Raw genomic sequence first — 16,161 nt, 5'->3', positions numbered from 1 at the left:
AGCCATTAATGGGATACAATCTCAGAGTTATTAAGCTAATTATAATTACTTGGTAGAAAATTGACTGCAGAATAAATTCTTTAGCTCTGGCACTCCATTCTCTACAATGCTCCATAAATGTTAGTAGGAACTCCCAACTTAATAAGTACAAGAATTTGCTCAATCTGCACATTCCCTATCAAATCACAAGCACACTTGCAAAACACACTGGCTGATGGTTATACACATGCTCAGGACACACAAGTGGTTGGTCAGCTAGTAACATATGTAATTTAAGGAATATGACAAAGACTTTACACATCATAGAATCATATATTCATAAGTTGTTACTCAATTCTGATGAATATGGTTGATGGATTAATAAAACTGTTTTCAAGACAATATCATCCATAAATAAGTCCCTTAAGGCCTTATACTGACCTAACCATTAGCTGGCTAAGGACATACAATTTAGGTACATAATCAAATAAAATTTACTGTGCTTATATAATCTTGTAACAATACATTCTTCAATGACATACTAAATTTAACTAAGATGCACTGCTAATGGACGGATTGCTATCTATGTAAGTTTGCAAAGCACCTGTTTGAAGGTATGTTTATATAACTTAATCTAATTTATATATATTTAGGAATGATATGACAAGAATATACAAAGACATTTATTGACATCATACTATCTTCAATCTGTTAAAGTGCAATTAATAAAAATCTGAAACCATATTTTAATACTGAAGAAAATTAATCTACATACGGAAAATCTTATAAAAATGTGTATAACTTAATCGAATATCTGAAATTCTGCTGAAGATTACCTCACGAAGAAGAAAAGTGTATCTGAAACAACATAGAACATAGGGCATAAAGCTCTCTGTTCTCAATGTTTAAGAAAAGTCTCTCACGTAGTAACAAATATTTCACCAAGTTTTTGTGTTACGCTGAGAGGATACAATTTCAACTTTAATATATCATGACTGACTATTCATGGGGACTTATATTTACAGTTAAAGAAGACACTCAAGGACCTAAATTAAAAAAAAAAATACATAATTGGATAAAATGCTGCTCCTAAATATATCACAGTAGCCAATTCAACTCAAATGAGTTTGAATTGTGCTAAGGTGGAAAATAAAAATCTGAAGAAAGAAGATTGTTCCATTGCATTAATGTATGGCCAACATTGGGATGGAGTTAGGTAGAAGCTATATAAAGACAGACTCTAGATGTAAGGAGAGCAAGCATTTAGCAAGGTCAACAAAACAGTGACAGTGGTTGCATGATATGGCAAGGGAGGTAACAATGACAGATGGGGGCAAAAATCTAAAAATATGAAGAAACTTTGATATGATGAAGTGAGAGATGGCAAGAAAGAATATTTAAACTTTCTATTGTTACCTTGAGCAGGCACCTTTAATGCTCTTCAATACTGTGATGATGTTTAAAGAACAAAATTCTGCCCAATGAAAAGTCTTAAATTATCACATAAGATCATAGTGTCCCTGCAGCTGTTTCCTGGGAAAATTAAGTCCCATAACTTTTTACATTTACATACAAAACAATACTTTGGAAAGTACTACATATTTACAGAACAAAGTGCTGGTTTTCAAGGGCAATTAATAGTTTATATAGTTGCTGTGTGCCATGTGAGAAAGGGCATAGTGGTTGAGTTTAAGTATCAGACTGGAGGTAGGTAGGGATGAGTAGTGTCCCCATGGCTCACAAACATCCACAGAAATGGAGAGATAAGGAACATAAAGACCAGAATAATGGAGAAAAGTCTAGAGACAGTGCAAAATATAACCATTCAGAGCTATTCAGATCTGCTCAGTGAAAATGATTCATTCAGTCTACTAAAACATAAGAGGCCCTACATGAAAGGCAGTGGCCAAATGGTCAGCTTGCAAAAGTGGTGATCCCAAGGAACTAAGTTCAAGTCCCACTGCAAGACGCTGGCAATTTTCAACCATCACCAAGTGTGGAATATTACCCACATGCTGTCCAGATCTTCAGTCAACCTTTACTACAGCAACTTGTCTACCCCTACATGGAGTATGCATGTTGCATGTCACAATGTTTCACAAAGCTTTCTTGGAGAGAGGGGGTCAATGCATTTCATCTCATCAACTCCTTTCTTCTTACTGTCTTCCACCTCTAAAATTATGCTGCAATAATGCTTCACTTTCTATCTTTTATCAATAATTTCATGCTAACTTCTCAACTTTTTACTTGCATGCCTCCACATTCCCATGGCTTTGCTGCACAAGCCTTTCTACACTAGCTCATCCCCATGCTGTGCAAATTTCTAATGCAAGAGTTAACCAGTATCTTCATTATTTTATCCCTTTCACTGGTAAACTTGGGAACAGCTTTCCTTCATCTGTATTTCTTTCTGTCTACAACTTGAACTCTTTCAAGAAGAGTGTCAAGACACCTTCCCTACTTAAATTTGACCCTCCTTTTTTTACTTATATCCTCTCAGCAAGAGAATTGTTTGTTTTTTCGCCTTAAGAGATGCTTCTTTGGCTCTAAAAACTTCTGAATAAATAAATAAAACCCCTAAAGTGCTATGGCTAACATATATATAAAAGCAGTTGGAATAACGTGCAGCTAACAAATACATAAAAGCAAATAGATAACCCTGCACTTTAGAAGCTTGCATATTTGTATGGAAATAGAAAACCCTATGTGCCCTTGTCAGTAAAGAAGATTAAGGATTACATCTGATCTTTTTACAAACACAAGACACATATGGAACATTCACAAAGACTTGACAACATAATTGGAGAAAATAGAGTAACAGTGACAAGACATTTGTGATTGTGTAGTTGATTTGTTATGATAGTCTCTCCATAATGACAAAGGCAAAATAAATGTGAAAATGAGTGGCATGAGAAATAATGTCTTATTTCAGCAATTATTTTTCTTGTCCTTGAGACAGGTATTATGAATACATATATCTTTATTACAGTGCATGCTGTAAGAGGTGACTAATAGCGCAGTGACACTGATGCAGGACACTTAACTCAGGGACTGGCCCAAGCTTAACTATTTGTCCCTGGAACACAACTCAGTAAGGTCCAACAGTTTTTTTTACTCTCCATCATGTCTCTGAAGAAAATGGGGGTCACTGATGATGGCAATAATAATGATCTTGACTGTTTAACCACAGTCTGTTTTTACTTTTTGGAGAAGGTCCTTCACAAGGTTCAGTGAAATTCATTATAAGGCATATATTTTAAGATGATGATAATATGTTTTAAATAACAACAATTAAATAGGAAACCCAACAGTTCCACTTTCAGATCAAGATTTCAATTATGTCTTATAAAGCATAAGTATTCAAACCTATTTTGCATTGCTTTGCATTCTCTTACAGATGTACAAAATGTGACTCTTGATGATTAAAGAAAAAAATAATAAAAACTTCTTATTGGTTAGACACTGGTCTTCACTTTCTTACTAATGAAATATTATGACTAGAAAATTATTACATAATAACATTAAAATAAACTTTTAGGTGTGAGGTTAAGATTGTGAAAATTTGGCACAATCCAAAACTGGAAGAGGATTTCATCACCACCATATGGCTCATAAATCTCTCTTGAGATGGATAAGATATATTAGTTTATTACAATATAATTATCACTTGGAGACTGAATATTCACTAACAGCAGTGGCAACATCTGGTCGGTCAAATGTAATCGTTGATGCTGTAGCAGGGAGTGGACTTGATATGCTGAGAGTTGGTAGTCTACCTTCTCTTGATGCTCTTATGGCCTGCAGCACAGCTACAAATTCCAACTCCCTCTGGGTTGGTCGTTCATTATCTAAACAGACCTCTGCAGCCCGCTGACCAAAAAGCTCTAGAACTTTGGTGCGATAATCAACTACTGTTGCTACTGGGTTGCCTGTGATTATGAGAATTTCTAGGCAAGGCAGGGCTGAGATATGGCTAACTTCTGCAATTTCACATATATTATTAGTTGAGACATTCAATGAGGCTAAAGAGTAAAGCTTGCTTAAACCTTGGAGAGAGGTCAAACTATTTTGTGACAAATCTAGATCGACGACATTTCCGAGTTTTGTATGCATACTCTCTAAAATAGAAAACATGTTATTAGAGAGATTAAGTGACACCAAATGAGGAAGCTTTGTCAAACTCTCTACTGAGGAGAGCTTATTGCAGCTCAAGTTTAGCTTCTCAATATTAGGAGCTAGGGCAATGGAGTCATCAATTTTTTTTATTTGATTACAGCTGATGTCAACATCGATGAGCATCAACCATTTATGAGGATCACTCCCCTCAACAGTTTCTCTGTACACAGAATCACACAGCAATATGTCTGACGTCTGTGTCATACCACTTTGGTTTACCTGCAAGGTTCTGGTTGTTCTCCTGACTGCTCCAAGGTGACCAATAGAAGAGGCATTGGCTTCAGTCAGTGTTAGAGTTTCAACATTTTTGAAAGTATTTAGTGTAAACGTTAAGTTATTCTGGATGATGTTGCTAGCCCTGTAAGGAAAATGAAAATGTGTGATAATGTGACCCCATTCCAGTGATCATTTTTATCTATTTTGTAGCATACCTTTTCCTAAATATGTAAGAAAACACATAAAAATATGGAAAGTATAATTGTTTTCTACAAAGAAATCTTCATCTATTTTATATAAATATTATAAATGGTTAAAAAACAGTAGTTGCAATTCCACAGCTGACTGATGAGAAATAAACTTCATCAAAATTACTCTGCTTTTGCGTGGGTGACAGAGTAGAGGAGGTTGAAGAAAAAAGGAGGACTTAAAAGAAAATATTACAGAGAAATGTGCCAGAAGAGGTTATAGAAAGACGAGAGAGAAAGTAAAAAGACAGTAAGAAGTTGATGAAAAGGTTGGTAAAAGAAAGTAGAGAGTGAGTATTTGAAGATTTAGATAAGATATCGGGAAAATATCTGGAAAACAAAAAACTACTGGAAAAAGTTAAAAAGAAGTGGAAAAAGAGTGACACTTATAGGGTGAAGGGAAGTGATGGGATCCTGTGAAAAGAAAGGATGAGATAGAGGAGGCATGTCAGCAAAATTCTGAAAAAGTGATGTGATGAATGAAAGTGTGGAAGAGAGCAAAGCTGACCAGTGTAGGAGTGGAGATTAATGTAGGGGGCATATACTCACAGGAAGAGGTGGAGAGGGGTGAGACAAAGAAGGCAATAAAAAAATGTTAAAAATAGGTAAGACCCATGACATTGATGGCATTAAAGCAGAAATGTTGAAATATGAAGGTGTAGTTGTGGAGTGGATGTTGTGGATAGAATCTAAAGAAAGAGCAGGGTAAGGTACTGGAAGACTGGAGAAAGCCATCACTGTGCCGCTATACAGAGGGAAAGGATGTAGTGATGAATGAAACAGCTGAAAGGGAGTGCATTTACTTAGTGTGACAGGAAAAGCTATGTGAGGGGTTTTAAATGAGATGATGACGGGTGAAATGTGGTGCTCTTTCAAGACTTAGACATGTGATGAGAATGAATAAGGATTACTTTGTGAAGAGAGTATACATGAGGGCAAGATTAAGGGAGAGGGTGTCAGGGGAAGACCACCAGTGATGTGGATTAATAGAGTGGACGAGTTTTGGAAAGCGATGGTAGGTGAGGGATTGTGCTAACAAGGAGTGCTGGAACTGGGAAATTTGGAGATGCTTATGCCACAACCACACCTCTGAGAGAAGCTCCCATGTAGGAACAGGGTGTTGGAGATATAAAAGATTTTGAGCCCTGTTTTCACGAGGATAAGATGAAGGGAGAGCTCTGAATGAGCATGAGAAGAAATTTAAAATCAGGGAAAATACTAATGCAGCGGTTCTCAATTACCTACTCCTATTCATTTTTAACTTCAACACCGTCTCAGATTATTGGTGTGCAATTAATTAAACATGAGCTACAGTGTATTAAAATGCAAAACAGTGGGAAAAATATGGGTACTAGTGATAACAATCAACACACCTGAAAGGCTGGTTACTTCCTTTGATGACAAGGTGTTTGACTTGAGACACAAAATCAACAACATGGCTGAAGTCGGTTTCATTTGCCGTTGCCACATTGGTGGGGAGAGGGTTCTTCAGGCGGTAGGAGAGGGCATGTAACTGTAGGCAAAATTAGCTAATAACATGTTGCTTAGCTGATCTTATAAACTCTATAGTTTAGTCAAAACTTTTGATAGATTAACATTCAATACTGTAAAAGAAGCTATAAAAGAGGCATTACATCATGGGACACCAATGATGAGCCTCACTGCCTGAGACATGGATGGCAGGCTAGAGTGATCACTTGCTCTCACACCAATTCTGGATGGAAGTGACAAAAGAGGAAAAGGTCAAAATGACTATAGATAGGAATGATTAAATGAGAAAAGTCAAAATTCCAAAGTATAACAACAACTTAAATTATATGGAATACCAGCAATTAGAAATGAAGGTAGGAAGGGCTCCTCGGATTTGCTTTGCCCAGAAAAATAATGATGTTCATAAAAACAAGGGCAGTGTATTTTCATCATTGTTACATTTAATTCAACATTACGAATTCTTAAACATCTTAGGAAAAAATAATGTTTAGTAATTATAAGCACATTAAATGCAAGGATAGGAACAACATATATCATGTAAAGTAGCCAATAGCTGCCTTATCAAAATTAAAATGATTTCAGGAATCATGGCTTGAAGGCCAAGGAGTGATTTCTTTCTATATATGTCTATTTTGTTCTATATGCTACATATCACTTCCTTTTAATTTGAATGAAATAATATAGACTTTTCATAAGGAAATAACAAGTGCCCAGGCCCCTTCTTTTTTTGCTTGATTCTGATTGGCCAAGTGGCAGCCAATCACTGTGCTGGAAACCGTTAGTCGGATTCAACCTTTGCCCAGGAAGCTCACATTGTTGCAGCTCCATGTGGAATGTACAAAAAATTATTACTACACTTCAAAATCACCATGAAACATAAACTTAATGCAATTTTGCCACTGAACATATCAAGTGCCTGATGTGTTAAGGACTACAATGAGACAAAAACAATAACCATTAGTATGCTGTTATCCAGAATATACATCAAAATATAAGCATTACTGTATAACATATTTTTCTCCATTCATCACACGATATCCATGTGAAAAATATAGAATGAATTTTATAGATAATGACCAAAGGATAACAATGTTGCTAAGAAAACATAGGTAGGCCTCATACAATTCTAGGTATTATTAGAAAACTATCAACATTACGCTGATACACAAGTCACGCTGCGGAGAGTGAGCTTCGTGAGCAAAGGCTGAATCAAACTAATGGTTTCCACTGACTGGCTGCCACTTGGTCAATCAAAACTGTAAAAAAATGATGGTGTGTGCTATATAAATAGAGGAACATGGAGGGAGAAGTGAGGGAGAAGGCTGGTTTGTTGCATATAACCATAATAACACTATTCCTCTATGTGCTGCGCTTGGATTTACGACCGTTGCTACACTGAATGTAAGGTTTATAGTCCATAGAAAAAAACTTTACGATACTGCATGTTGCATACTGCTGAACTTTGTTTTCCCATGAATCTTAATTGTGGTGCATTGGACCCTTTCTATGTGCAACACATCTCATATGATGTCTAAATTATTCCAGTGTAATGAACACTTCATGTTACCTATTGACATTAAATCATGAGAAGAAAGAAAAAAAGCGTGAAAAAAATGGCAATTTGTTGCCACTCTCGCCAGCCTGTATCTCTTTGTCCCGGCAGCTCACACCCTGGATACATTTATGAGTCAAGAAGAGCACCAGTAAGGTGGATTGAGAGGATTGAAGAATACTTGAGAGAGAGCAGAAGGAAATATGCAAATTTGCAAAAAGGGAGTGCACAAACAAAAACTGAAAATTTTTATGCCACTTTCAAGCCCTAAAGGGAAGTTCCCAGAGGGAATAGTGCATCAGAGCTAGAGGTCAACAGATATTTTATCAATATGTCATATGTACATACTTACTTGTAAACATATTGACTCCCTACCCTGCATCTAAAAGAGGTAAGGTATGATGATGACAAACTGCTAGTAATGGTAATGGTCAGGTATAAAAGCAAAGCAAGGTGTAATGAAGAGGCTGAAGTAGACCTCAAATTTTGCCTCTAATGTCAATTGATATATGTTTTAATAGTTTGCACTGTTAGTTATCTAATGTTCAACAGTTTCCTAAACTGATATTGATATACATTATGCTTATTGACTTCAAACACAAAGTATGAGAACTTTGGATACAACATGAATGTCAAGAGAAGCCAGATATGTGCTCTCAAAAACAGGAGCAGCTCTAGGAGGAATGGTTTATAGGCCAAGGAGGAGTAATTTCACTATAAACTTTATAACCTGTGACAACCTAAATATATCACACTAACCCACTTTACCTGTAAAGGAGTAAAGACAACTGGGTGACCTTCACTCAAAACATGGTCTCCTTCCTTAAAGAACTGCCGGGCCATGGACTGCAACAGGTGAGTCAGCTCATAGTGATGAAAGTCCAAGAACTCTGCTAATTCCCGGGGCAAGGTGTGGTGCATGAAGTCCATGATAGTCTGAAGGAAAATTGTATATGAAACAATACAAGAAAATCATTATTTTGTAAAACCCAGCATCTTGAGGGGCATGCCAGCACAACTAAGAGTCAGTCCCTAGCCTGAATAAATGGGGAAGGTTGCCTGACAGGGAGGGCATCCAAGACAATAAACTACTGTCACAGATCTCATAAACGGTAAGATGCACCACTTGCAGCTGGAAGGGGAAAATCTTCCTCACAGTCATTTGGCAGTGGCACCGTCGACTGATTAAAATGAGAAGCCCTGTGGCGGTGCATCTTCCCATTTATAGGATCTTTGGTATTACGACCAAATAGCAATAAATGGTACTGGAAATGGGAATAATTCACTTACATATGGATACGGTGAATGATGATTACTTTGCAAATTTCACAGACACACCATGCCAAAATAGTGGTATAAATTTTGTTAATGTAATAAAATAGTATACAGTAGTGTCACCTTGGTAACAAGTGAAAGTATGAGCAATGGAAATCCTAACATACATCTGCCATTTAAGGCTAACTAAAAATATACACAGACTAAGCCTAGCAAATTTAAACATAATGCAGTATAAAGCATAGTAAAGTACATGATATAAGAAATCAATAAATAAAACTAAAATTAGTTATCTTACTCAACTAATTAGGAGGGTAAATTTGCAAAGGGATGAGAGGGTATGTTTCAAGACTCCAAGCAGGACTACTGGGCCCCAGGAAGCCCCAGCCAATTTCCCAATGACCCAAACCTGTATACATCTCAGGAGTTTGCCACTGACATATTCCTATTATGTGCTTCATTGGGTAGCATTTCTGATTGTGCTTCTGCTAGCTTGTATTCAGGAGATATCAATAAAACTGATACTTAAAGCTTGATGGAGCAGCCAAAGCTGACGAGCTGACATCATCAGAGCTGCCATTTGCGTATTTGAAGAGGGTGACACAATCAATCAATCAATAGGGCCATTCGTCAGGGAGCACATCACCTTGCCCACCCTACAATGCTAAACTTAAGCCAAATCTCACCAAGTAATCACTAGTTTGATACAAAGTCATTCCAATAGAGGTGTTTAGGGTAGGGTAGCGCCTGGGCCCACGATGACTGGGCCCACCACGTCCGCCACGCTAATCACCACATTTCAGTTTTCACTCAGTGCTTTTTGGCTCCCAAATGCTGTCAAACTGTCCTGAAGACCAAGACCACCCCCGGACGGACTCTAGGCCGTCCAAGAAGCGAATCACGAAGAAGATGCATGAGCCCATGCAAGATGATGGCCACTACATAAACACTCGCGCGCTGCCATGCCAGGGCAGGCATCACCCCCACCCCCCACCTGGAAGAAGCCTTGGGCCAACCATCAGGCCCCACCAGGAAGATGCCTGCCGGCGCAACAGGCAACGACGTAAAAAAAAAAAAAATAATATTCCATCGTTTTGTGAAGGCACTCACTGCCAAAGGCATAATCTGCCTCTTCAAGTCAATGTCCATATCTCACAGCCACAGAGTAAGACAGGGAGCACAAGCGACTTAAAGATCCAGATCTTTATCCTTCTGCACAGGTATCGACAAAGCCATATACTTGTGCTCAGCGAGTTCATAATACTGTGGACCAATCCAATCTGCCATAAGACTTCTTGATGAGAGCCACTGTTGCTCTGCACTTCACTACTAAGGTAGCATGTGAAATTTCTAAGATATCAGTGTCCTTGAACAAGCTGTACTGTTTCATCTAATCAGCTTCCAAACACTTGTACTTTGGTCTTGGCTCAGAAGACATTAAGTCCCAATAACTTCTTCTCCTTGTCCAATACCTCAAGAGTTAGCACCAGAACCTCCTCTCCAGCTCAGAGGGTGAATATAGTGGGACTCCCTTGAGATGAGAAAGCCTGGTGATGGTGAGATCAGTAGGGGGTACATTTACTTCTTAGAAAGGCAATGATGCCTGTCTTAGAAGTTTTTATAGGTATCTTCAGCTAACTGCAACCATTTGTGGTTGAGGTTACTCCAGTTGATGAGTGTATAATGCGAGTGAGGATGAACCACCCCCTGGGCTTCATGTCTCTTGTTGCAGTGTACTCTCCTACAGAGGTGTTTGAAACTGAAGCGAAGATGTTCTACACTAAACTCAACTCTATATTTGACAAGTTCCCCACTCTCAACACACTCACTGTCTTGATGACTTCAGTGCTACTACTGGCACTGAAAAAGTTAATTATGGGTTATGTGTTGGTCCCCATGTTTCTAGTACCAGGAACACCAACAGCTCTCTCCTCTTGAGTTTTGCAAGATCCAGGAGGTTGAGAATTGCAGGTTCTTGGTACCAGACTGGAGCTGCACTGCTGGACCTGGTATTGCAATGCCAAAGTACCCAGGTAGCTAAGGAGATTGACCAAATCCTTGTATGAACTTGTTCAAGAATCCTCCAGAATTGCAGGGTTTTCTACAGTGCTGAGTTCTTTGCAACTGATCATAGACTTGTTGTTGCAACACTCAAGCTTCATATCAATCCAAGAAGAATCTTGAGATGTAAATATACTGAGTTTCACATCAAGAAACTGAAAGACTTGGCATGTGCACATGAGTATGTAGTGACAATCTCAGATCGATTCAATGTGCTCAGCACCCTTGAGAACCCTGAAAAACTAAGGGATACCTTCAAACAAGAAGCTCTTCAAGCTGCAAAGAGGTGCACTGAAGAGCGCCAGCCGTCAAGGAGTGATTTTGTCTCGGGGAAGATGCTGGAATATATAAAGAAGGGTCACACTGCCTAGCTTACTGGGAATAGGGACCAATGTAGGGCTATGTCATGTAGGACTAGAGCTCTCCTGAGGAGAGGCAAGGAGAGGTATGTTGGGAGTCTCACAGAGGATGTTGAAGGCCATTTCAATGCAAATGACTCCAACCTGTTTACAGAGCACTAAAGGAGCTCCGCTCCAAGCCTCCCTTTCAGGTGAGCATTATCCGAACAGCAGATGGTTGCTTTATATCAGACATGGATGGGCATAGGGCTATTTAGGCTGGGTACTCTGAGCAGCAGCTACACATGGTGGCCCCTCCAAGCAGGCATCTCACGGCTGCTGGGTTGCAAATGGCGGATGCTTATCCACCCATTGACAAAAGACCTACCTATTTTGATGAGGTCAGAGAGGCTGTAGCACAGTTGAGGGGTATAAAGGCAAGTGGCATTTTTAAAAACAGTGAAAAACTGCTCAAAACTAGAGGTGCAGCTATGATCCACAGGTTGCATGCGGTCTTGACAACCATATGGCAATCTGGTGCCATTCTTCCTGACTAGAAAAGGAGGCTAGTCATCTCTATTTGGAATGGAAAAGAAGATCACCACCAGGACTGGGAGTATGAATTTCATTGTGCTGAAATGATACTGAACCTTAAGGGTGGGCAGATTCAGCTGGGCGAGTGCATTCTTGAAGGTGGTGTATGTGTTGCCCAGAATCTGTCTGCAAGCCCGCTTTTGAACTTTCTCTAGTTGGCACTGCTGGGTCTTATTGATGGAGGACACCAAAGCAAGGGAGGCATAGAGAAGTCTGGGGATGATGAAGGTGGCGTACAGGTCCTTTAGCATCTGCTGGGGGCTCTAAGTGACTTCATGTGCCTCAACATGAAGAGTTTGTATGTAAGAAGCTGCCCTGATGATGGTGGTAACATGCTTGCCCCAGATCACTTTGCTGTCCAAAGTGACCCCAAGCAGTTTGGTGGACTGTGCGACCTACGGCGGGTGAGGACCATCCATCAGAGCTGGCGGTGGGATGTCGGTGGTGGAGGTGTGGAAATGCATCACCACCATCTTGTTAGTGTCAATGGTGACAGTTGTTTTGGGTCCAGCTCTGCAGTTGGTCGAGAGTGTTTGCAGGGGGCATGTAGTCAGGGGCTGTGTTTTTAATGGTGATGCCCACTGTAGTCATCCACATACTTCCAGCAGTGAGGGGCGTCCATCATCATTAATGAGGACGAATAAACACAGCGGTCCCATGTGCATCCCTTGGAGCACCCCAGCAGTGTGTGTGTGTGTGTGTAAATATTTACTGTAGCACTTTTACTTATGTCACCCACTCCCAAAAATCCTGAACACCCTAAAAAATGTACATACCTGGATATAAAGCTCTAAATCAGATCTTCTCTTCTCTATAAAAGAAGGGTCTTTGTTTCCTATGATTTTCTTTGGTGGTAGCAGATCCTTTGCAACTCCATGATTGCTGACAAGCTTTTCATGGAGCTCAGCGAAGGCATTATAACGCTGCTTGACTGACCAGCGGATGCCTCCCACACACAGACTAATAACGTACAATGTGACGCCATCGGACGGTTGTGTGCTTGGGATGCAGATTTCTACATTATGTTCTGGGCTCAACGATGCCATCTGTAAAAGAATACTGTCATGAATACTTAATAAAGCTGTTAAAATGCAACAAATGAACTACTAGCCAGGAAAAAGACATTAATAAGTAGAATAAATGCCTGTCACTAACTTAGTAGGTATACAGTAGAGGTTACACTGTGCTGGATACATATTTTTTTATATTAGCCTTTTTGGTGTTGGAAAATTAGTGGTGACTTTAACCCTTTCATTGCTAAACACTTGCAGTGGGCGTTAGGCGTATTTGCTGGTGGCGCTAAACGCTCGCAGCGACCTCCAGCCACACTCAAATCTCCCGCGTATGAGAGTGTTCCAACACTAATTCTCACAACACAGGATTGCCAATTGAGTGGGTTCTTCACTAAATTTGGTGGAAAATCATGTCAGCCCAGCGCGGAAAATCTACGGATGAGCAACTGGTGGATGTTAATTGTTGACCAATATAGCGACATTTTTGCATAGCTTCACCTATCACATGACTGATATTTTGACCAAATAGTTGTAAATTTTGCAGTTGGCAATACTGCCCTGCCAGCACCCCATCATCAAGAGTCTACAGTAGTTGCCTTACGGTTGACCGTCGCTCACGTATAAATGTACGTCTTCACAGGCAACACCCCCTGAACGTGCCTGTACTTTCGCAGGAGATGCTTACATTACTGAATCGTATAGATCTTGGCCTCCTCTTTCCAATGGTGTTTTTGTTTTTTTAGCTGTGATGAATAGTTTTTGAGATACAGCGGTTAAAAGAGCGAGCACTAGCGTCAGTTGCTGGTGGTGCTAAAGGCTCGCTGCGAGTGCCAGTCGCGCTCACAGCAAAAAACACTCCCTAAACGTGCCTGTACGTTCGCAGGAGAGGCTTTCATAACCGAATCTTATAGATCTTGGCCTCCTTTTTCCTATGGTGTTTTTATTTTGTAACTGTGATAAATAGTTTTTGAGATATAGCGGTTAAAAGAGATCCCCTTCCCCCGCTGGGGTGCCCGAGCGCGCCTGAGGGGAGTCTCGTTGCGAGCGCTTAGCAATGAAAGGGTTAAGTGACCTATGGGAGACATCTTTTATAGTCTGGATCATAGAACCCTACCCATAACCAGGAGCACTCAGAATCAATGCAAAAAACGTACCATATCACCAAATTAAAAACATGTTTAAGCTTCTCCTTTCAGACTGATATACTCCTTCCTTCCTTCCTTCAGAGATTGCTTCCTCTAGCAAACTCTGACAAGACATGAGGAACTGCACCTACTATGCAACGACTACGACATATTTTCTCTTCAAGATCTTAAAGGTCAAGGTCATTGAACCCTCTATGATATGGTAGGTCTATACTATAAGTAGGCTGGAGGTATTTATAGGTATTGCGGGGAATATGGAGATTAGCATGGCCTCCTCCAACGCCATTGACAATAACAGCACAGTGGGAAGCCCATCAGATATATACGTAAGCAACTGAACTAAACAAATCTATCAAAACTAACTCTTTCCTAACCTGACTTAACTATATCAAGCCTAATATAACCTAACCTGACCTCTCCATTCCCAAAAAATAATGAGCTAGACTGTGCTCAAAAACTTTATGCATCAATATTTTGTAGGTTTAGTTTTCTGGAAGTTATTGGTTAGTGCACTGCAATGCAAAAAAATAAAATACAACACAATGTCAGTCTTAACCTCATGCGAGATGCTGATATTTATTTCCACATTATCCAACACTGCCAGCCTAAGAAATGTAAAGTTCATAGTCCCTAAATTTTCCAGTCCACCTTTTGAAATGAAAGTACCATACCAGGTTCAACATTCAAAGGAGACATAGGTGAGGTTGATGGCAAAAAACTTACTGTATGTATATTTAAAATTATCTGTAAAGTATACTGAAAGGGCTATTACACTGGACAAATTTTCCATGGATCTTCAGTCAAACCACTTCCAAAGTTACGGCAGATTTCACCGAAGGACGACGGTATTACTCACCATCATCATCAGCAGCAATAACAAAAAACATGCGAGAACCACACTAGCAGAAATCGTAGTTTGGCTGAAGATCCACGGAAAATTTGCCCAGTGTAATAGCCCCGGTAGCAGCGATGGGCCAAATTTGTGGCTTTACCGTGTAGCAGCAATGGGCCAAATTTTTCCCTTGATATAAACCCCCAAAAATAGATGATGCATAAACTGATCACAAATGCGTTGATATATGTTATGAAACGGTTTGCGTAAGTGATGATTTTTTCTCATTTTTCTCGCTTAGCCTTTAAGAAACACGTTCCCCGCAGCTACCGGGTTAAAATTATCTGTAAAGTACACTAAGGCATCCCCTCACCAACTGTCACTTTCACTTTGATGCTCACTGGCACTGATCATGTGTCCTTCAAACAGGATGCATTCTGAAAGACTTCCAATGTTAATGGTGTGGTACTTAAAGAAAATGTTGCATATTCACAAACTTTTTTACACTAGTTTTCCTCGTGAACCTTAATTAAAGCAGTACAGTTCAGAGCAAGCAATTGGGCACTACGAGGTGTCTCTGTACCAGGCCTTGCACTCCTCTATTACTGATATCAAGAAGGGAAAGTTTCATAGCATCTGTAGTTTAAATCACATGCCAATTATCTAGTATTTATAACTCTCTTCACTGCATGAGACTGCCTGTATAAGGAGAAATAAACGGGCATTGATCATAATGGGAAAAATATTTCAAGAGCAAATGTTTCATATACGATTTAAGTGTTCATTATTAAACTCTGCACTCCTCAAAACACATATTCGATCATCTCACCTGCGGGAATTGATTGTGTCTAGGAAGGATGTAGTAGCCTGGAGGGGTGAAGGAAGGGGGTGCTTTCTTGCGTCACTCCATGCAGAACCTCGGGTCAGTCATCAGCTGATCGGCGGCGGCTTTGCAACGGCGCCTCTTTGTTTACTTTGCTGCACCGCGCGGGATGCAAGAACCTTTGAATATATAGAACAGAGCAACGGACGCAGACAGATAGATAGAATGACACACTGACAGACAGGCAGACAGATATATGAACAGTAAACACAATTCCCTTTAAACACAACTCCCTTTAAACATAACTCCCTTAAACATAACTCCCTAGCTTTTAAACACAATTCCCTTTAAACACAACTCCCATTAAACACATCTCCCTTGTAATACAACTCCCTTTAAACACAACTCCCCTTAAACG

The 16,161-nt window shown here is 39.7% G+C and overlaps 1 protein-coding gene across 1 annotated transcript; it reads right to left on the bottom strand.

The window, feature by feature from the left end:
• Nucleotides 1-292: 292 nt before the first annotated feature.
• On the bottom strand, nt 293-15,925 carry LOC126996406 (nischarin-like). Its single transcript, XM_050856796.1, has 5 exons — nt 15,750-15,925; nt 12,707-12,976; nt 8,431-8,598; nt 5,993-6,132; nt 293-4,513 (listed from the first exon to the last, which is right to left on the bottom strand). The coding sequence occupies exons 2-5, from the start codon at nt 12,974-12,976 to the stop codon at nt 3,643-3,645; spliced, it is 1,449 nt and encodes a 482-aa protein (XP_050712753.1). The 5' UTR covers nt 15,750-15,925; the 3' UTR covers nt 293-3,642.
• Between the last annotated feature and the right edge of the window lie 236 nt (nt 15,926-16,161).

Source organism: Eriocheir sinensis, chromosome 10, assembly GCF_024679095.1.
Source record: "Eriocheir sinensis breed Jianghai 21 chromosome 10, ASM2467909v1, whole genome shotgun sequence".
Classification (NCBI taxonomy): domain Eukaryota; kingdom Metazoa; phylum Arthropoda; class Malacostraca; order Decapoda; family Varunidae; genus Eriocheir; species Eriocheir sinensis.
The sequence above is the reverse complement of the archived record's forward strand: the minus strand, read 5'-3'. Positions and strand labels throughout refer to the sequence as shown.

Bases quoted from the DNA above. Each gene is read 5' to 3' on its own strand.
- LOC126996406 (XM_050856796.1), bottom strand. From the start codon at position 12,976: ATGGCATCGTTGAGCCCAGAACATAATGTAGAAATCTGCATCCCAAGC. The intron at 8,599-12,706 runs GTATGTACATTT...ATTTTCCTTCAG, and splicing joins ATTTAGAGCTTTATATCCAG to ACTATCATGGACTTCATGCA. The intron at 6,133-8,430 runs GTAAAGTGGGTT...TTTTGCCTACAG, and splicing joins TTGTCTTTACTCCTTTACAG to TTACATGCCCTCTCCTACCG.